Source organism: Rosa rugosa, chromosome 5 (genome assembly GCF_958449725.1).
Source record: "Rosa rugosa chromosome 5, drRosRugo1.1, whole genome shotgun sequence".
NCBI classification, from domain to species: Eukaryota; Viridiplantae; Streptophyta; class Magnoliopsida; order Rosales; family Rosaceae; genus Rosa; species Rosa rugosa.
The window spans coordinates 28,645,026-28,668,182 of NC_084824.1; the positions used below are offsets into that span (position 1 = coordinate 28,645,026).

At 37.8% G+C, this 23,157-nt stretch overlaps 1 protein-coding gene and 2 long non-coding RNA genes across 3 annotated transcripts; 1 reads left to right on the forward strand and 2 right to left on the reverse strand.

Moving 5' to 3' along the window:
• Nucleotides 1-835: 835 nt before the first annotated feature.
• On the forward strand, nt 836-8,363 carry LOC133710279 (uncharacterized). The gene is made up of 4 exons (XR_009846586.1): nt 836-1,072; nt 7,305-7,388; nt 7,518-7,689; nt 7,879-8,363. It is a non-coding gene; the product is annotated as an uncharacterized LOC133710279 (long non-coding RNA).
• On the reverse strand, nt 2,666-3,977 carry LOC133707939 (uncharacterized). Its single transcript, XR_009845435.1, has 2 exons — nt 3,023-3,977; nt 2,666-2,894 (listed from the first exon to the last, which is right to left on the reverse strand). It is a non-coding gene; the product is annotated as an uncharacterized LOC133707939 (long non-coding RNA).
• Nucleotides 8,364-9,487: 1,124 nt separating the features above from the next.
• On the reverse strand, nt 9,488-10,262 carry LOC133710505 (major strawberry allergen Fra a 1.08-like). Its single transcript, XM_062136586.1, has one exon. The coding sequence runs from the start codon at nt 10,168-10,170 to the stop codon at nt 9,688-9,690; it is 483 nt and encodes a 160-aa protein (XP_061992570.1). The 5' UTR covers nt 10,171-10,262; the 3' UTR covers nt 9,488-9,687.
• Nucleotides 10,263-23,157: the final 12,895 nt, after the last annotated feature.

Sequence of the window (23,157 nt, forward strand, 5' to 3'; positions counted from 1 at the left end):
GAAAGATAGAGAATGCAGGCCGGGTACGTACTAATTAAAACTGAAAGTGAATTCAATCTATTACAAGCAAGGCTGTAACATCTATGTAAGTTTTTGAGATTGGGATTCTGCAGCTGTGGCTATGGACTTATGAAAAACGAAGCCACAATAATTGGTATTCTGTGTGTTTTCCGTAAATGCTTAGCAGGCTGATGATTTTAAATGTAGTCACTAAAAGCTGAAAGAAAAAGGGTCCAGAAATAGCAGGCATTTTAAAGCTACTGTAATAATTCATTATATGATGGGTCTGCTTGATGTATTTCCAGGCCACAAAATGCATTTGTTTCGGTTGATTTATGTATCATTATTATTTTAACTGAGCTAGCTAGGTTCATAAAAATTATAATATGAAAATTTGTTTATAAGAATGATATAGCAGCAAACATCTCATGATTACAAAGACCTTAACGATTCATATGTTTAGACCAGATCATAGTGTTTTTGTTTAATTTGTTTCCTTTCAAATAGCTTATGAAGTATAATCAATGGGAAGGAGCAAAGAGGATGACATTGTTCCATCAAACATAGTGAACAAACAGATAGAACACAAACAACAATCTGAATGAGGATAAAAATAGGCTAAAAACTTTGATTCTAGCATATAAATTGGAAACTGGAATGAGGGGTCTAGAATTTCATGCGTCAACTCCTTGTTAACAAATCATGCATATCTTTACTACTTAGAAGTTAGAACCATAGTGGACGTACTGCAGACCGATGTGCAATGCTAAAAATAAACTAAACTGACCTATACAGGGAGGGAAAAAGAAGTGCATCTATTCTTTCCCAACAACAAATTACCGATCTTGGTAAAGATAAATGGCCAAGATACAAACGGTTCATTCTACTTTTGGTTGGGTAGAGTGAGAGACTGTGAAAGGAGAAGAGGAACAATCGATCTGGATTCGTTTGGGTAGAGGTGCAGAGACGGAGAGAGATTGTGGAAGGAGAAGAGCAGGAATCGGTGTTGGTTTGGTTGGGAAGAGGTGGGTGCGAATATTTGGATCCAGTGTCAGCAAAAGCAAACTTCCAGGTAAATTTGGATCCTTTAGAGCTTTTACCTTCTTGGGTGTTGTTACCTTGATAACGATTGATTCAATTATTGATATCTGAAATCTGGTTCGATTTTGTAATCTTCTCTCTAATCTAACCTCATATCTACTTACGCGGGTCGAGGGATTATTTGGGGTTTATGTGAAGTGGGTTTGCTTGAACAAGATGTTTGCTTCTGTTGTTTTTGTTTTGGGGATTTGTGCTTTTTTTGGTGGGTTTTTGCTCTGGAAATTTATCTGGTGATGGAAGGCATTTACTTTTACGTACTGAGCTGGAGGTTAGCCGATTGTGGGTTCTCTGTGAAATTGGTGATTTTAAAGAGTTGATTGGTGATGATTGGTTTGATGCAAAGATTAGCAGAATTATAGGAAAGGTGAAGGAAGAAACAGGTTTTGCAGCTTTGATTTTTTGTTTCATTGTTGAACTTTTTGGATCCGAAAAGGAGTTAGGGTAAAACCCAAATAAAATTGTTTGATTACCAATCTTTGCACTGCAGCGGTTCGGATTACCTGGGGCAATGTCTTCCTTGAGTAGGGAACTGTTGTTCTTGATTTTACAGTTCTTGGACGAGGAGAGTGGATATGCAAATTCTTCAAAATTTTTGAATTTCAAGCTCTTTTTATTTTATTTATTATTATTTTTTTTAATCTTATAAACTGTGATAAGTTTATGAGATTAGGAAGTAAGTACTTTACTACATATTTAGCTTTGCCAATGTGTACTGGTTTTCAATAGGAGACGTTAGTTAAATGCTTTTCAGATTCATTTCCAATTTCTCCTATGACTAATAATAATCAGATTATTATTTTTTTAATTATGTTAGTAGGTTATTATTTGGAACATGAAAACACTACAGACTGAAAGCACACTGAAACATCACATGATGATCGTTAATGATGTTCGATTTAGAACAAAACTCCTGAGCAGAATATGGACAAGTATGATGGTAGAGTTAGCATGAGTTCAGAGTCAACCACTGTATATGATCTCATATATCTTTGATTCCTGACAGAAAATAAATTTTCAATATATATTAAGGATTAAATACTGTTTACTCCCTATACTTATAGGGTTTCATCGTTTCAGTCCCTGACCTTCGAATTTCACCTAAAAAGTCCCTGAATTTCCAATTTCTTCCCAATTGGTCCCTACCGTCAGACATCCGTCAAACACTCCGTTATCTTGCTGACGTGGCAGTGGTTTCCCCCCTAAAAAGTCTATTATACCCTCACTTACTCTTTTTTTTTAAAATTAATTTTATTCTTTCTTTCTTTCTTTTTTTCTTTTTCTGTTTTTTCTTTTTACCTCTTCTTCTTCCAGGTTTTCTCTCCTCTGTTCATCTCCATCATCTTCTTCCAAAAACAAACCTAGCTCTCTCTCTATCTTCTTCTCCCCGGCGGTCTTGGATGGCGAGACGAGGGGGAATTGGGCGGTGCAACACATAGCCCATGAAAATTGAGGCACAATATACAGTGCAACATTCACATAACTAACCATTAATTCAACCTCCACACTAGTACTGCCCAAAACCGAAAATTCATCATGTAAAGGAATCCAATTCAACCAACAAATATAGACGGGAATCGGTAAAGAAGTCATGTAAAGAACTCACACAGACTGTGGATACGACAGCTAAAGCCACGATAAAATTGCCAATATGGTAGGGGAAAATACGAACTAGTCCTCTTGAAACAAAAGCACAAAACAAGATCACCGGAACCACAATCAGCGACACAGTAAGAAATAAGAATCAATGACTTGGCATCCGGACCAAATATCAGTCTGCCATTGAAGCAAAATTTCTGCACAGAAAAGAAAAATTGCAAAAAAATGAGACACATTGTACCTTTTCGCAAATCCAAACACCAATCCCAGCTTACTTAAGAACCTTAAATCTAAATAGAGAAACTGAAGAGGAATATAGACCTACATTGTTTCCTTTCCAAACTTGAAATACTCTGAGGGACGGGCCAGGGGGTTCCATAATCCGCCGGTCGGAGTTGGAATGCTGAGCATGCATAGAACTACCGTGCATTCCTTCCCGCGTTCTGACCAAGTCGTCGTCTTTTCTCATTGGCCCGCACCCTTCAAATTCCCGAGCTCAATGCATTTGATTCTGAATCTCAAAAACAACAGGTCGTCTTCCCTAAACGATCTGCAACACACACAATCACTTGCCCATCGAGAAGGTCATCAAACCCACTACTATCACTTGCCCGCGGCGGCGGGGACGTCACTGTCAAGGAGAAAATATTGTTTGCAGCGGAGCTCTTCAGCCCCGCAACACCGGGCCAGAATCAGCGACCTTGGAGGAGGAATCAGTGGGCCCACCACCACCGTACATGGAATCCAAGTTCAAAGCTTCGAAATTGATGGAGAACCTGGCCGAGCCGCCGAAGATCTTCTCGAAGTCTTGGGCTTTCAGGGCTTCGAAGATCGGGTCGCGATCGTCAGAGAAGGACCCGTCGAAGGAATTGGAGGTGCGAGTTGATCTGGAGGAGGGTCCAGTCGAGCAGGAAGACGACGACGATCGAGTCGCCGGCGAGTTCGCGGTCGAGTTTGCAGGCAAGTTGGAGGAGAGGGACGGTTGGGTAAGTGGGGTGCTGGGGGCGGAGGGGATTCCACTCGGCGTCGAGGGCAATGATGGCGGAGCGAGTCAAGGAGGTGGTTAGGTGAGTGAACTCGGGAGAATCGGTGGAGGAGACGAAGTGGGTTTTCAGGGGCATTGGGTCTTGCGGATCCATGGATGAAGAAGAGGTCAAAAGGAAAAAGAAAAAAAAGAAAAAGAGAGAAAGATAAAAAATAAAAAAATTAAAAGAAAAAAAGTAATTGAGGGTAAAATAGACATTTCAGCATAAAATAAATGCCACGTCAGCAATTTAACAGTCAATTTGGACGGAGTTTGACGGCAGGGCCCAATTAGGAGGAAATTGGGAGTTCAGGGACTTTTTAAGTGAAATTCGAAGGTCAGGGACTGAAACGATGAAACCCTATAAGTATAGGGAGTAAACAGTAATACCCCGAAAAATCCAAATTAAATTCCGTGGATTTTTTAGAAATGATTTCACGATAGTGGGAGCGAGTACGAGGCTCGGAGAAGTTGTGGAATTAGTTCGAACGATTAATTTTCGAAAACGAACGTTATTTAGGGGCTCGCGAAAGTTGACTTTTTATACGTTCAAAATTTGGGAAAATTTCCTTCATGAAAGTTGTAGAGCTCGTCGACACGATCGCGTGCATATGCGGAACGCAAAAATCGAAGTTCGTATGAATTAATTATGATTTTTTGAAAATGTTTCCAAATTAGTATAAAGCTTCCATTTTCGGAAATTTCCGAAAATATTTTCAGAATTTCCAAAAATGGAAGCTCGGAGCTGCAGCCCCTCCCCCGACCGGAAATCGCCTTCGATTTTCTTCCGGCTATTTCTTCCTCCTCCGGCCACCGATCCTCACCAAACTTCTTCTATTGGCTTCGTATGGTCCTTGCGCACCTGTCTGTGGCAGCCTTGCACGGCGGCACGGCCCCTAGCGGCGGCGGCGGCCCGGTTTCGATTTAAGCACGATTTTGGTCAACGCCGGTTTTCTCCTAGCTCCGGCCACCAAAACTTCCGATCCTTGGCTCCATGAACTCCCCTCAACCTGCTGATCATCATACTAGGAGGATTGCACCTAGAGTGACCGGTTTCACGTTCGTCGGAGCTCGGTAAGTTTTCAATCCGAAACGAAAATCTTTCGATCGGTATATCTCGAGCTGTAGTGCATCGTTTTGACTGATTCTTGAACCAGTGAGTTCTCCTTGATGTTCTTAACAACTCTCTAGAAGGGATTGAAGCCTGAAATTGAAGTTTTGACGTCGAAATCAAGCCTTGCCGGATTCTGCAAATTTCGCCGGATTCTGGAAATTTTCCGGCCACCTCGACTGTTTTAGGTAATTTCAACCACTTCCGGTCATTTTCAGCTTACATGATAGTTATGAAAGTTGTTAAGCATGATGAGAGGAAGAGGAGCAGCCCGGCCCCGACACCATTGGCGGTGGTCGGCGGCGGCTCTGCCCTAACTCCGGCGTCCCTTTTCCGGCCACCTCCGGGGGTCAAAAATATAGTTTCTGTGCATTTTTAGATTCTATATTTCAATACAATCATTTCGATATATTATACGCAATTTTTGGATATCGTATGATTAAGTTATGAATTTTTAAGTTTCGATCGATTTCGATCGTTAGATTTGTGATCTGTGAAGTTAGGACAGTCAGATGGACTTGTAGTTTTGATATGATGATCTTATGACTGTTCCAGTGGCTTTGTGTGGTCATGGGCGAAGATCCGACCGTTGGATCTTCGTATAAATGCAAAACAGTGATTAGGGAGGCGATTCGTGAGAATCCGTCCGTCGGATTTTCGTATAAATTTGTGAAGATGTTAGTAAGGACGATTCAGGAAGATCCGACCGTTGGATCTTCGTGATGATTTTTGGAGGGTGATCCTAAGGGCGATCCGTGAGGATCCGACCGTTGGATCATCATTTAATTTCGATCCGACCGTTGGATTGTCGTTTGAATATGTTTTTGAGTTATTGGCTAAGTTAAGGTCATGTGTGATTAGGTGATTGACGGTCTCCCTTGGGTGAGCGGTTTTGGTGTGTATTGTGTTGAATTGAAGACGCAGCGGGAATATCGAGGTGAGTAAATCGCACATGGTTCATTCACGAACCGATATTCGGTGATTTTATTTAATTGGGAAATTGTGGAAATTGTTTTATGAAAATAAATATTTGTTTTAAATTATATGGACTTGATCGACTACGGTCCATAGGTAAGTAAAATGTATTTAAACTATAAAAATGAATTTCTAGATTTTATTGCATGTGAACTATAGTTGGTATTAGTGGTCACTCTTGTGTGGGTGACTACGTATATATATATTTACGTGGAATATATATTGGATGGTGTGACATCGGGTGAAGTATTGATGTGATTTACTGAGTTATATTTTGAGCATTACCCTTTGGAATATGTGATTTATCTTAGATGTTGTGTTGTCTATGATAATGGGTAATTGAGTAAAGTGCGATAGTTGAGTCGTTGAGATGAATTAAATGAGGAGTCGAGTGAATTGAGGAAAGCAGTCATTCGTAAGGTGAACCTTGGCCCAGGTGACACTTTACGATACAGTTAGAGCTCTAGTCTGTCTGCCATCATACTGCTTGGGGGATAAACGAGTTATCATATGCCCTTGGGTATGACATCACATACTGAATGGGATGATTAATATAATTAATCATAAGCCTGTAAGTATGATATACTGAATGGGGTGATTAATATAATTAATCATAAGCCTGTAAGTATAATATACTGCATGGGATGATTTATATAAATAAATCATAAGCCTGTGAGTATATATTGAGTAAGAAGTTGTTTATTTTTGAGTAGTCATGATGAGATGTGAGTTGATTGATGCTTGAAGTGACGTTGTACACTTCAATTCTTATGCAAAACAAAATTAAAATGTGCTTGAGTTGATTGTGTTACTTTAAATCGTGCAATCCTTTCGTTTACTCATACGAGCTTTGCAAAAAGCTTACCGGGTTTGTATTGTTGCAATCCCGGTACACTATTCAAACGGTGTAGCGGGTAATCCTGCAGGTCAGGAGAATCAGGGCGGTGATCGAGCGGGTTAGAGTATTTGTTATAGTTTTACAGCATTTGTAATAGTGAGGTGAGTTAAGCTCATTGAGCCTTAGAATTTGATTTGGTGAGAGTGTGTTGTAATAATTAATTTGAGGATTTGATTTATTGTAATATTGAGAGGTGTGAAGTGTGGTTGTTTTGAGAAAAAAATTCAGGTTGTATTTATGTGAGTTGTATTAATTCATGTTTCGGATTTGGATTTGTTATTCAAAATCCGGGGCGTGACAATTAAATGATAAGAAGTACAAACCAAATTGTTTGAAATATAGTGGTTCACCCTGGCTGAAAATTACTGAAGTGTAGTTCGTTATTGCAGCCAAATTATCATTTAATGTCACTTGATTTCCACCCTAAGAACAATGACCTTTTTTGCTCATGTGACGTGAACAATGACATTTGCTTTTGGAGTATTAATCAGTATTTGTGCATTTGTAAGGTTAAATTTTGGGATCTACTTTAATTCTTTGAAAGTTGCCAGTAATTCTGGTTTGTTTTTGTTCTAAATCTTAGCCATTTAATGATGCAGGGAAGTTTAGCACAAGCGAGATTCCAGCCAAGAATTGGACAATTTGTCGATGCTGAGAGTGATAGGCAGACAGATTCATTGCAGGTATGATTAGCTGCTATTTATTTCACTAAATTTCTCAACAGTTTCATTGATCTGTTGACCTGCAAAAAATCTGTTATATTGTCATATGTTGTTACTAATCAGACAACACAATATTTTGAACTTATACAGGGCACTCCACAGAGGTGCACTCTCTTTGTTGGGATACAAATTTGGCTTCCGTCAGTCAAGAGTCTGTCAGAGTGTGGTCATTAGTCCTCTGGAAAGTGCATTCACAAGCTCAGTATTATCTCCATAAAAATGTTTTGTGGAGTTATATAGTTTTATAATTTTCATGCATTTAGTAAGTGCCATTAAGTACTTAATATTTGGTTCTTTTAGCTAGCGGATAAAAAATAGGAAACTGGCGTATTAAATTAATGCTATTCAAGCTTTCCCTTAATGTTTTTGTAGAAGTGCAATGCAAATTGGTAATTGAAATGTGTACATGTACAGCCCGTTTTAATTCTGAAAGTTTTCCATTCTTTTGCAGGAAACTCTAGAAGCTGAGATCAAGATGCTCAGGAAGAAGTTGACCTTTAAAGCAATTACAATGCCTAACGCTGATCCTCCTAATATCTCTAGGTAGTTTTTCAAGTCTGTAGCACCTGTTGAGCTTAACGGACTGTAGATTCTGCAGATTGCTGATAGAAGGAAGGAGTGTTGTTACTAACATTACCAGAGAGGTCGACGTACCTAAGACAGGTCAATTTGCCTACGAAATTTGAAAGCCCATCAATTCTTAGGTTTTGGAGATCTAACACACACAAACACCTTCAGTTTCAAATGATTGTATTGTGATGATGTTTGATCCTAGAGTGGTAATGCTGATTTCAATTTCACATTGGTTGGCCTATTGCCAAATCAATTTTATGGACCATTTGATTGTTCTTCTTTTTCTGCATGCCTTTTGTTAGCATTATGCCTGGTCTCTTGATCTTGACAAGTGAATGCATTCAGCTTATTGTCTTGCTTTAACTAATTGAGTGAGCTCATCAACAGGGTTATAGAGCCTTACATACAAAATTATTAACAACAATCCCGCAGCATAGCGCGGACACTTTTGCTAGTGGCAACTAAATCCAATGAGGTTTTTCATTTAGCATGCAAGGGTATAAGTTAATATTCACATTGTAAGTGCCTGCAGTCTTACCAATATAGCAATAGTAGTTATGTAGGATGTTGTCAAAATTATCACATTTGGTGTTGATATTGATCGATTTGTCCAGCAGAGTTATAGTAGCCAGGGCCGTCCCAATGGTAAGTGAGGCCTAAGGCGAAAATCATAACCTGTTTTTTATTTTTCTGTATTTTTAGCATATTCTTGCTACTTTACAAACAAAGTACTTGGTACAAGAATTTTGGGTCTCTACTATGAAAATAAGAATAATATAACCTATAAATCGAGCCTAATTTCAATTAGTTAACTACTTAAGTTCAAACAAATCGAGTATGCATTAGCTAAAGATAGACAAGTACAAAATATACAAGAAAGTTTGTGGTAGAAAGAGAGAGAAAAATTGACGCAAAGGTACGAGGCCTAGTTCTACAAGATCTAGATAAGTTCAAATGACTTGGTAATATGTTGGGTAATTTAGAAGTTGTATTCAATTTTTGTTTGGCTTTAAATAGTATAAAGTACAAAAACTTGTTTCAAAGTGAGGCCTTCACCAAAGTGAGGCCTAAGGCAGTTGCCTTGTCTGCCTTGGGCTAGGGCCAGCCCTGTTAGTAGCGCATTCACCACCTGGCATGTTAATTTCCAGGTGCCATTTACAAAAGGAGCTGGTGTGAAACGAATCCAAAAAAATATATATATATAGAGACCTTCCTAGGGATCTTAGCTTTCTAAAGTGTCTTCCCAAGAACACTAAGGATCACCAAATGAGGAGGAAGCAAAGGAATCCCCATCACCATATCCCGAGCTACATAGTAGGTAGATTTAGTTAAAAACCTACCTTTCTTCTCAAGATTCTCTAGCGATGGAATTAATATTCCCACTGTTTTTTTTATTTTTTTTAAGTAAAAATGACAATTTTTATCCACACTCAACCATTTCATGATGTCAGTGAGATTTAACCTTAACATCCAACTTGCAAAGACTATCAAACGATTTTTTCTTTCTTTATTGAGATTGATATGAAGTACAATTATATTACTCTTTCATCCGAAATACACGATCAAAATGATAGCCTTGATGCCAAAAGAAAAATAAAAAAGAAAGCCACACAAACATAGAAATTAGTAAGGAAACATGATTGTAGAGACAACAATGTAGCTAGTACCAGTATAGATACAGAGAGTTTTAGTTGTAAACATCAGGGTTCGCTAGAAGGTGGCTCTCAATAATCTTGAACAAACCGGCGGCCCTTTCTTTGCCAGCCTTAACATGCTCTTCCTTGATCTCCACGTCACCCTTGGTGTGGTAGTTGCTGGTGCTCTTGATGATGGAGCCTCCATCGGAAGATGCCACCAACTTAGTCTCATAGGAGATCTTCTCAATTTTGTCTGAGATAGCATCTCCTTCAATCATGCTGTACTTGTACACGAAGTTGTCTTTGTCAATTCCGTCAATCTGGTGCTTCACATAGCTGTATTCACTTCCTTCACCGAGGTTGATCTTCTTGATGGTTCCAACACCTCCATCACCTTCAAGAATCTCGGCACTCTTAACTGCTTGGGGAGCAATCTTAGGGATGAGGTTGTCGGCGTCAAGGACAAAGGCCTTGAACAACCTAGCTGGTGGAATGACAGAGGTGAACTCAGATTCATAAGTGAAGACACCCATGATGATGACTTAAGTTGATAGTTGAATGAAAGAAATCAACAAGTAAATGTGGAGGTAATGGAGAAGGTATTAGATGTGGGAATGTATGAGCATTATCAGTACTGGTACTTATAGCCTTGGAGGAAGGAGAGTATGGACAAGGTTTTTAATTTTTCAATTGCTGTTGAATGTTGATCATATCCATGTGAAAATAGGGTATATAATTTTCAAGTCAGGGTGTTCAATACAATAGCAAACCGCTAAAAAAAGATTGAACATGTGGGAGGATCCGAACGAATTTTGCTTTCATATTATTTTAGTCAAGTCATCCTAGTTTGAACTTTGAACTTCTGGAAGTACAATTAGTCGTGAGGTACGGACAGGCAGACCGGAACTGTGGAAATACTTATATTGTGATTCCCAGTATGTAAAAGAAAAGATAAAAGGAGAAATGGCAAAAAAAAAAAACAAAAAAGGGGAAATTACTGGTTACTCCCTCAACTTTTGGGGCGTCGACAATTCAGTCCCTGTCATTTCAATTTTAACAGATTACTCCTTGCACTTTCAAATTTCGCCCAATTTGGTCCAAAGTGACTATTTTACCCCTCACCTTTTTTTTTTTTTTTAATTCTTCAATCTCTTTTCTTTATTACTTTTTCTGCTTCTCTCTCTCTCTCTCTCTCCCCCCTCTCCTATAAACAAAGAGAGTAGCCAATTTGGGACCAGTTCAGTCGCAAGACCAAAACTGACCATAACCACCACCACCAAGCTCTCTCTCTCTCTCTCTGCTGCAATCTTTTCTTCCTCTTGTTCCTTTACCCAAACACCTAGCTCATCAAAAGCCTTTTCTTCTCTTTTTCAGGCCACCATAAATACCACCCATTCCTTCTCTTCCCTAAATTCCTTCGGCGATTAGATTGCGAAAATCTCAGGAAACCCAAAAACCAGAGTCTCCTCGCCGATGGTTCAGTGATCCGGGAAGTCCACGCGGATAGCCTTGATCCCCGTTGCCGCGAGGATATCGGCGCACAGCGTTAAGGGGGGTGATAGGTCGTGATCGAGAAGTTGCTGGAGGCGACGATGGAGGACTTTGTGGACTGGCAGGTGGTCGGCGACGGCGGCGAGGGGGAGTTGGTGATGGAGGCCGGCGAGCCGATGCTGAGGATTGGGATTGCTTTATTAATCTCAGTGCTTCGGATTGATTGTTTTCGGGTAATTTTGGGTTTCAGAGAAAGAATTGGGGTTTTGTGAGTTTTGTGAAATGTGGAATCGCTGTTTTGGGTGTTTGGATTTGTGGGTTTTGTGAGGATTTTGGTGGTGGTGAAGGTAAGGATCTGAGGGATGTGCAGGTGGTGTTTGCGGCAATGGTGACGATATAGGTGGTGACCGGGAACTCACCTTAATCCCACCACCATCTCCAGAATTGGGATTTGTGTTGTGTTGCCTGGTGATAGCAATTCGAAAAGCAACAAGGCTTTGGATTAGAGAGTCATCCGGGCATCCTGTATTTACGAAACTTGTGGGAAATATTGTTGCCATATCAGGCTTGAAAAAGAAGAGGATGAGGAGATTACAGAGAGACAGAGAGACCGAGAGAGAGAGAGAGAGAGAGCGGAGAGGAAAAAAAAAAAAAAAAAAGAGGAAGTGAGGGGTAAAATAGTCACTTTAGACTAAATTGGGCGAAATTTGGAAGTGCGAGGAGTAATATGTTAAAATTAGAATAGTAGGGACTGAACTGTCGACGCCTCAAAAGTTGAGGGAGTGACCAGTAATTTCCCCAACAAAAAAAAAAAAGAAAACACTTGAAAGGAGAAATGATCAGCAAACACTTTGATGAACACACTCCTATTATGATCGTCTTCGTACTATGCGACCAAGTTACTAAATTTATTTTTAGTTGAGAATTAGCATAATGATTAGTTAGCCTTCTTTGACTGCAATAACGTACAACACCACAATTGACAAGCATGATTTTCTTTTCATAATGGAACAATATATGCACTGCAGGCTACAATAATTCAAACTTACCTCAACTCTTTTGTCATCGACCTCGCCCTATAAGTACAACCTCATTCATGCATGGTGTGATTGATAATCCAATCATATTTAAATTTAAAATCAGTGTTAAACATGAAGAAGTTATCAAAGTAAGGAGACATAATGTCTTTTATGGAGGGGACTCTTGTTATTAATTGCATCAAGAAAAGGTGTGACTCTGGGAAATTATTACATGGTCCCGGACCATAGTACACGTAGTGGTCCCGAGTGATATTATTGGCTTATGTGACTCGTAATGATTTCTTATTGGTCTCTTAAATTAATTTCTTTTCTTTTTTAATCCCCTACATGATCCCCACCGCATTCGAGTGATATTATTGGTTGGGACCACCACATAGCAGTGCCACGTGGTAATCTAGGACCACAGAATAACCGATCCAAACCAACCAACCGAGTCCGTCCCGAACCAAGCAAGTCGGTTACCAAGAGTTTCGGTTACCGAACTTGTGGTACGGTACAACCGTACCGAGTGGGTGTAATTGGTACGGTAGCGGTATGAAATTTTAAAGAAATACGGTATACCGTACCGTACCAAGTATTTAATATAATATATAATTATTTTAAATATTTTTTATATAATTAATCATAACCGTTGATTTTATTCCATGTTAACTAACAACCGTTAGATTAAAACTTTGCAAACCCTAATCCCATTCCCTCAGACCCTCTCTCAGTCTCTGCCAGTCTGCCTCTCTCGACTCACCTCGTCTCTCTCTCTCTCTCTCTCTCTCTCTCTCGAACCCGAGCGAGACTAATGCCTCTCTCTCAAACTCTTGGTCCAAACCCTAATCCCTAATCCCTCAGTCCCTCTCTCGACCACTCCCTGTCTCCCTCAGTCTCTCTCTCTCTCTAGCGAGCGAGGTTCTAAGCCTTTCTAACTGTTCCAAGAATCGAATCGTTCGACCCATTCGACTTCATTTCACGTCAAATCGATTCGCGTCAAAGTAGCTGAACAATTGCTGCAGTAAGAAACCCAAATCAAAGACTCCAGCAAAGAAGCCCAAAGACAGTGTTCTTGAGCAGAGTCAGTCTCTCTATTCTTCTCTCTATAAAAAGATTGTGTCTTTATGTATTGATTGGGTCTATCTTTGATTTTTATGTATTGGGTTTCATAGCTGAAGATTTTATTAATTTGACAGGACGCTCAGGGCGTATATGGGGAGTGGTAAGAATATATAAAGCTACCATAACTATTCTCTACAGATATGCTTGTGTTCCAAGTGTCATTTGATTCAACTATTTTGAAACCACATTCTATTTTTATGTCCCAGGCAATGAGATCTACAGGCGGCTGCGTGAAGCCTATATTTATTTCAACTGGTCACCGCATTTCACTTGATACTGCCATCAAAATTGTAAAACTGACTTGCAAGTATCGTGTGCCAGAGCCTATCCGGCAGGTGAAAACTGAAAACACTTTGGAAGTATTTTGCATGTAGCCTAGGTTCCCAGATTATGAATTTAATCGCTGCACAGCTTAGAAGAAGTTATTTTACTAAAAGTATACATTGGGAATGGAGATAATCTTTTACAAGACTTTTTCACAAGTTGTCCAGAAAATCTCATGGTCTTAATTTTAAGTTGTCTGGTTGCTCAAGATTGTTCTTTAAAAAGGCAGTTGTTGACCACAAAATGGAAGATATGATGTCTTCTGGTCCGATTGTTTACTGCTAGAATATGTTTGTCATCGGATGCTGTTACCATCTCTCAAATTAGAGATTATGTTTAACATCATCCTCCTTCTGATATTCTTCTTCATTAATTGAATTTACAGAACTGCCAGCATTTTTATTCTTTTCAACTAAAATGGATTTGCAGAAACTTTGACTCTTTGAGTGAGGCAGGGAGCACAACAAGAAAATATGCAGTGACGATGAGATGAAATTTCATATTTGAGTCTTTGAATACTTTGTTTTCAACTATTGTCCGCTTTGTTATTGTATCATTCATTCATTTGTGTGAACTGTAAGTGATGGTATGAACTGATGATGAGATGAACTGTAACTGACTAAGTGATGATATGAATTATGAACTGATGAACTGATGATGAGATGGACTGTAAGAGTGTAAGTGATGAACTGAAGTTGATGTGAGAGACTGAGAGAGTGAGAGTTATAAGTTATTTGATTGTTTTACATTTGCTTATGGTCTAGGCCCTTAAATTCATACAAGTTATTTGATTGTTTTTCATTTGCTTTCAGTTTTTCTGTTGCTGACAGGTTTGAGATTTAAAATTTTCATTTGGGCCGTAGCTAAAAGCTGGCCCAATCTTAAACTCGGTTGGAGGCCCAACCAACCGATACCAACCGATACCGAGAAGTTGGTATACCGACTTTTGTGGCCGGTAATGGTACTTCATTTTGTGTACCAATAAGTTCTGGTACGGTAGGTGGTTTTGGCCTTGAAGGGCCGGTACCGTACCGAACCCAGCCCTACCGATGCGATTACTTCGATTGGTCATGGTCTTTTTGCTCCAAAGATTTGGTTGAATCAGCAGCCTCCTTCTGGTTTCGGGCATTTAATTTAGACCAGCTTAGTATAAGTTGCCCAAGGGGATTCTCCTTATAATTTTCCTTTTCTTCTAAAAAAAAAAAAAAAGCCTTTTATGGAGAGATTCACCAAGTTTCTTTATAAAGGAATGAAGATCGAATGCTGTAGAAATTTTGAGTTACTTTTGCACTAGAGCTCTAGTATAATTACGGACATTAGATTATTAGATAGAAATAAACAATCCAATATAAACTTCGAAATTTGTAGTAGTCAATATGCAGTTTAAATTTGTAGGAGTGACGTACTTCTCCAATATAGGGCGATTAATCAATGATTGCAAGGTTCTTGCAACTGAGGTTAGGGGTATTTATTTTCGCCTATATATCGTGGAGAAGTTTTAAATACACACCCTTAATTACTTAATACACACTCCTTACTCAATACACCTACCATTTAATTTCTCATTCTAATATTTTACTAAATACACAACCCAAATTACCTAAAATATCCTTAACCTAAAAAACCATGAAATACACTATTATTTAACTACATTAAGGCTACTATTTAATTTGATTAGTATATATTAACATATTAGTGTTTTATAATTGACCATATTAATTACTTGTGTTAGAAATAGGTATTGTATTATTTGAGTTCTCATCCACCAAACACCATATTGATCAAGTATAAAATTTTGGGAAAATTCTACAATGTGTTAACGTATGACATGCATACAATTGCCTTAAAAGTTGTAAAATGAGTCCTCAAAATAGTAATATTAGTCCTCAAAATGGTAACATGAGTCCTTAAAGTGGTAAATTTTCTTAGTTACCACATGAGTCCTCAAAATTGTAATATTAGTCCTCAAAGTGGTAACATGAGTCCTTAAAGTGGTAAATTTTCTTAATTTACCATATGACTCCTCAAAATAGTAATATTAGTCCTCAAAGTAGTAATATTAGTCCTCAAAGTGGTAAAAATAGTTGATGTATGAGAAATGTTAACATACCATAGCTTTACCCAAAATTTTGAGTCGAACATTCAACCAAAACTGTATCAGTAGTTTCTCTACAATGGCAGAACTACGAAATTGTCATTGGATGGTCAAACAAATTAACAATTACAAAGTTTTATACCTCTGATGTTTTATATTAGATAATAAATTGACTAATCATAACTTTTAGAAAAAAAAAAAAAAACTAAAAGTGGGAGTAAAGCGATTTGTTTTAAAAATAGGGTCCTTGACCAAAACCCCTAAAATGAGTCAAAGTTATCCCACTTACCCCAGCAAGAGATTTTTATTCTCACTTACCCAATTTGAAGGAAAATGACAATTTTACCCTTAATCAAATTAATAAACCCCTTGATCTCTCTCATCTCTCTCATCCCTCTCCGATTTCTGTCAGATCTCTCTCTCTCTCTCTCTCTCTCTCTCTCTCTCTCTCTCTCTACCCTGCAAAGTTCCAACGCCAACTCTGCCTACTACTAGACTCCGTCCGCCCACCACGGCGTCGTCACCAGCCACTGGCTCGCCTAGGCTCAGACCACCGTGGCCGAAACCCCGACGAACAGGGGTCGGTTGTCGCCGCCGTTAACCTCGACTACCGTCGCCGTCGACTGCATCTCTCTCTCTCTCTCTGTCTCTCTCTCTCCTCCCTCTCGCCGTCGTCGTTATGCGGTCTTAGTTTCAGCAACAGCATCCTCGGGTTTTCCAGAAACAGCTATGGATCTTCCTCTGCCTTCTGCTTGTTGTTCGTGCTCGCTGCTTCTACCTCCTTGTGTCGCTTTACAGAGAGACAATAGGCCAATAACCTTAACATACAACACTTTTTACACAACGAAAAAAAAAAATTTGTTGTGTGATGAGGGAAAGTGAATCATACAACACGTTTACAAAACTTACGTTGTATAAGGCTGTTAAAATTATGAAGTTTTTAGCTAGAAGATCATTGCATAACACTTACAAGATTAATTTGTTGTGTGAATGAAAAAAAAAATAGCAGCAAATTTTCCTCCTAGCTTGACTCAAATTTAGCTTTAAATTGATACTACATAGTACAACAGAATAGTTATATCTGTTGTATGAGAGTAGCGTGCAAAATATCATACAACAGTTTTTGACTTTGTGTTGTACGATCAAGAGGGAAAGGTTTGGACGTGCCTATATTTGCCCCAAAATAGCACTCATTCCCCCTCAAGACCTATAACTTTTGATTGAAATATATCAGGTAATTGATGATCCCACAACCAAATGACTTATTTGTGTTGTATGAATGAGTAATGCCTAACCTAGAGCCAAAATTGTCGAAGTATTTGCATATAGGCGGGAACTTTCCCTCCTTACTCGCTCAGCTCAAATTTAATACGTACCAAAACAAACAATATTTATGTGTTGTCTAATTCATGAATGAATACAAAATAAAAACAACCAAATGCTCGTACACTACTAGAATTTTACTCTTAGACATCACGACAATTACATCGGTGAGGAATTCACGCGATGTAAAAAAATATCATTAACATCAATTCCTTAAATTCTGATTTGTATGCATATAACTGACATCGATTTTTAAAATAGCTGGTGACTAAAATTTTATTCAAATTTTTGTGAAAATGTAGAGCGGCTAAGTTTAAAAAATTTCAAGAAACGCGGGACATGAAAATTTGTTTCCCACACTTCGACATATTTGGACGGCTAAAATTGACTTTTGAGGCCCCAACTATTCGACTAGCACCCAACCTCCCTTTCCTCTCCTCCTCCGCCTCCGATCAGAACCCTCATCCTCTTCATTCTCCGCCTCCGACCAGAACTCGATCCTCCTCCTCCTCCTTCTCCGCCTCGGACTAGCTCCTCTGCTCGAAGATGGTGAACAGAATCGGAGTTCGAGGGATTTGTGAGCTTTTAATTTGTGTCATAGGTAATTCACGAATCTGTTCAAATCATGGCTTCAAAGGATTTGCGAGTTCTTAATTCACCGATCTGCTTAGTTTTCTTTCAAGGGTTTTCGAGAAACAAGCATTCTTCATTCATTGAGCTTTCTGGGCAAGTTCGAGCTTGCTGGGTTTGTGACCATGTAATTGCCATTCATGTTCTGAGCTTTCTAGGCATTCTCCATCTCTAGTTTGCTCTCTCTCGATTCTTCTCATTGTTTTGTGATTGATTTGGATTTTGTTGAGTTTTAGGTTTTGGGTTTTGCAGAGGAGACTTCATGCTTGTTCTCGCGCTGGTCAAGACATTCGATTCTATGTTCTCTGCCGATGAAGGTTTATGTAGCTTGAAGCAGGTCAGTACGTAACTTCAAATTTGTTTCTCTGTATATTATGAATTGGTCAACAGAGATTAGATTAATTTCAATCTTGGGTCTTGGGGATTGAGATTTGAGAGCATGTGAATGGTGGGCAAGTTGATCTTGGTTTTCAAGGTTTCTGATCTTGGTTTATATGCTTACAACAGGCTTCCTTCTCAGTTAATGGTGTTAATGGTGAGTCACTGTGACTAAATTCTTTGTTTTCTGTTTGGGTCCTGTGAATTTTGGGTCTTCAATTTTAAGGGTTTGGTAATTGATCGAAAATTGAATTATAGATGGGTGGAGATTCAGGGATATATGCTTGAATGAGATTTAGAATGCAGATTTGTGATATGGTTGCAGAACATCTGTGGAGAAGAATTACAAAGAATTCATATACAGAAGGTGAGGAAAGATCTCTTGGTGTATACTTTCTTTTAGTTATCTTACCTTCTATCGGTTGGTTGCAGAACTTGGAAGCAAGGTACGGTAGTCAAATTGGTTAGAGGAATTCATTTGCACTTTCATATAATTAAATGACTCTAACTTGTCAAATTGTCTCCGTAATTGTTTGCTTTTGTTGATTGCAGTCTCTTGTCATACTAGTATCAATGTCATACACAGCAACCTCAGATTACAGAACTAGATATACCATTTTGACACTTCAGATTAGTGTGTTATTTATTTTACTATATATCAGCTAGCTGTGTACTCGATCTTATTTGGGATTGACTATTATTGGGTAGGCAGGTGAGCTCATAAAATTTGAGTACCAAAAGAAGGTCGCCTCGCTGAGCAAGCTAAAGAAATGTAGTACTAACTCAGAAGCATTGGAGAAATCAAGAGCACCAGTGAGTCATCTGCATATAAGATACATAGTTGACATGCAATCCATGGACCCAACAGTATCAAAGATAAACTCTTTACTTTCAGCTTGTTGCAGGGTGAGTTTGCAGTGTACTCATATTTGACATTCTTTGGTTGTGATTTTGTCTGTGGTTGGAGTCTTTTAACTTTGCACCTGATAATTACATTTCTAGATGAGCAATTTCAAACAGGTTATTATAATTCAATAGAGAAAATTGAATTTGATAACATCGAACTAGAATCTATTAATTTTGGTTGCTTAGGTACTTTTGGTTGATCAAGGCTTTGGTAGATAGTTTAATGGGTCTGATGGTGAGTTGTGGGTAGTTGGTGGGGAGGGCAGGTAAAGGTTTAGGTCCTAGGTTTTGAGTATTAATAAATGAGTTGTAGACTTGTAAATTTTGCTAGGAGGTCTTTTCACCCAGAAGCATTATAATAATGCCTTGTTAGGAGCTTCTGATACCATTTTTGCTGCTATCAAGTGTGAACTTTTTCTGGGTTGAATTATGTTCTTTTGGTGAAGTAAAGTATCTGTTTTTAGTTAATGCTTAGTTGTAATATATTTTCCTTACTTCAGATATTTTCCTACTCGAGCTAGATATGGTATTATTCCCTCAAGAGAGGATCCCAACTTTGATAAGATAGCAGCTAGTTATGACACTTCCCTAACTTTTTGTTTTCTGGGTTTTCAATTTTTTTGGTTGACATATCTTAATGCTTTTGCAATTTTGATTACTTAGAAATGAGTGAAAAACTAGGTTATCAGATCCTTTCCCCATGACCAGACATTTATTTTACCTGATTAAATCCTTCATAACCTTGAATTTTGCTTATTCTGTTTGCAGGTTTGGGAACATCTAGTGAAATGTTGCCTAAAGAGTCACTAAGTGATCAAGCATGGAATACCAAGCAATGAAGCAAAATATATTTTCTTTCATCATGTAAATTCAGCTAGCTATGAAACTTTATAGTAATGACATGTTACTTGGATTCAATATTTGGTGGATATATTGGAATTTTATTGATGTATCACATTGCTTTTGGCGTAAATATTAATCATTGTTCATTGGATAATGATTTCAAGCACTAATATAGTAAACTTCACACAATTAGTCACTGTTCGTTAGGTAAAATGGAGCATTATTATCAATGCACAAAGTCCAGAAAAGATGATTATCACACAACAGAATTTCTAATGTTAATAATGTTGTCTGAAGTAACAATTTGGATGTTCACACAATGAATCCTTATATAAAATGCAACGGTTCTACCAAACATACGTTGTCTGATTTACAATAACACAACTGTAATAACTAGAATACGTTATCTGATTCGCCTTTCATACAATGGCTCGGAAACAACTTTCGTTGTGTGAATGATGCCAATGACATGTGCAGCATGACTGCGCGGCAACTGTGGTTGCCATTTGCCGAGAGAAGGCACAACAGTTTTAACCAAATAAGTGTTGACTGTTTGTGATTCACACAACGGGTTTCCACCGTTGTGCCATTTTTCATCACACAACGCTCCGATACACAACGGAGATCGTCCAAATCACACAATGAATTTGGTCCGTTGTCTGTTCGCTTTTTTGGCCTAGTGAGAGAGCTTCAAATTACAGAGAGCATGGCCTCCAAGAGCTCTACGAGATCGAGCTCAGCGACCTATTCGTACATACGGAGCTTGATTGTATCGAATTGGTCTCTATTAAGTTTATTTACTGGCTCTACTATTGTGTAGATTAGAAGTTGTGGTAATTGTGAACCTGCTATTGGAATTTGACTGTCAGTAAATTTGAAAAGATTGTACAGTGTTTGTGATTATGGTTCAATCTCGGAGTTTTGTAATTGCAATACTTTGATTTTCGGTTCACTGTCAGTTCTTTTTTTTTTTTTTTTTTTTTTTTGTAAAATGGGGACTATTAAAGTTCTATTGGAGGGCAATACACAGCTATTGGGGGGCAATAGACGTTTTGAATTGATGTAATCTCCTTGTTTTTTTTTTTGTAATCAAAGTTTTATTTGTCTAAACTTAGAGAGATTAGTTCTCATTCTAGCAACTGAAAGTCCTATTGAGGGGCAATAGACGTCTATTGGGGGACAATACATGCCTGATAGTCGTTTATTAGGGGGCAATAGACTATTAGGGCAATAGACGTCTATTGGGGGCAAAAAACTTTCCAGTGAGATTTTCAGCAAATTCCAGTAGGCGGTAGCCGATGACCGGAATCTGGCGAAAGTTGACCGGAATCCGGCGAAAGTTGACCGGATTCCGGCGGCCGGTGACCGGACTCCGGCGGCCGGTGATCAGGCTCCGGCGAAGTTTCTCATGGTTTCTCTCTCTTCCATTTTCTCTCTTTCTCTCTCTAAGTAACAAAGGGGGAGGGTAAAATGGTATTAAAAAAAATTAAAAAACAAAAAAAAAATCTTAATGGGGTATTAGGGAAGACCTCCTTAGAGTGTTTTGGGTAAAAGGGAATTAAAAAAACTTAATGGGGTAAGTGGAAAAAAAATCTCTAAAAATGGGGTAAATGGACAAAAACCCTTAAAAATATTTAATGCCATTGATTTTGAAATTCTAAATTATATGGTTTCTCACCCCATTTAATTACAATTTATTTAAGGAAAATTTAAATTAGATGGTTTCTAACTTTATTGTTGTTTTAAATGAGGATGCATGTATAGAAATTTATTGTGTTTATAATTATAGAATCATATAAGGAATATATGATTATTATTATTTTTCTTCTAATACATAGATGTCTATTTTGGTCATTTAATCTACCTATAAAATCTGATTTGAAATATAAAATAATAGGGATGTGTATTAACTAGTTTGGAATGTGTATTAAAAATTTCCCTATATCGTGAAGCAAATAATGTGGCACATAGATTCGTCCATTTCACTAGTTTGTCTAATGAAGATTTATGTAATGTACACCAGGGTCAAGGTTTATGTCCCCCTGATGATTTCTATCATCAATAAAGTTTGAAGATTGTTAATTTCTTCCTTTCAAAAAAAAAATATATATATATGCAGTTTAAATTTTAACAAATAAAACATTCATATTGAAATAAGAATTGATACAGGATCGATCTCTTAGTCTATAGTCAAATGCTAGCTATACCATTATTCTAAGAGCTCAATTCAAAGTTTCACCATTAGTTAGAATCCGAAGCGGCATATGGTACCCTTGTTTGGTTGAGATTCCACAATGTTTCTAGAGGTTGAAATTTATATTGGTAGATAACTAATAACTCATGGTTCCCTGAGATCGATACTGACACTTCCAGAATTATTTGACAATTTTGGATGTTCATAATAACAATTTAACTTCCTCCAAATTTCAAACTAAAATAACTATAATGAAATTTCAGCTGTTTAAAACGCTCATGTCTAAATGCTTATACATGTATGAATGCACAAATTATTTGAAAACTCCACCAGCGACGGAAAAATATGATATGTTGATGAGAAGAATAGTAGTGAAAGTAGTGTGACTATAGACTATAGAGAATGAAGATTGAAGAATATAGACATGAACAGTTAAAACGTAGCTTGTTATGCAAAAGATATTCATGTGAACGACAATTAACTGTACGAAAAGACATGTGGTGTGTTTGGTATGGCTGTGTTTTTCAGAAAAGCTGGCTTCTGCTTATTTCTGAGAAAAAGTAGCTGAAAAGCAAAGCAGCTGAGTGTTTGGTAAACTGGCTTTTTTTAAGTGCTGTCAATGGCAAAAAGCAGTGGCAAAGTGTTTGGTAAACTCAAACTGGCTTGTGCTTTTTGTTTGTGGAATGACCAAATTGGACATGAGAGATTATTTTGCCTTGATTGTTTAGTAATACAATGTTCATCAAATGCTTTTGTTATTATTTTTAATATTTATTATGTCCTTATTCATTTTTGTCAACTTTCAATTTTTATAAATTATGGTGAGCATATGATTAATATTAGACAATTTTAAAAATAACTTATACAAATATATTAGTAACATTAATAGTAATATTAATAAATCATGGTGATTGTATGATTATTATTGAACAATTTTAAAAATAACTTGTACAAATATTCTTGTGAGAAAGCAATGTTCTCATTGCTTACAAGCTCACCAAGAAATCAAACCTCTAAGATCTTGACCATCAGCACATAATTTACAAAATTATTTGCAGCATATCTGCTTCTGATGCATGGACCTTGGAACTTATATGCAGTCTAATTCTAATTGGGCACAGGAATAATTTGAGAATCATGTGCAAACCAATAATCATGTGTAATAATCATCTCAAAACACAGTAAGACACGA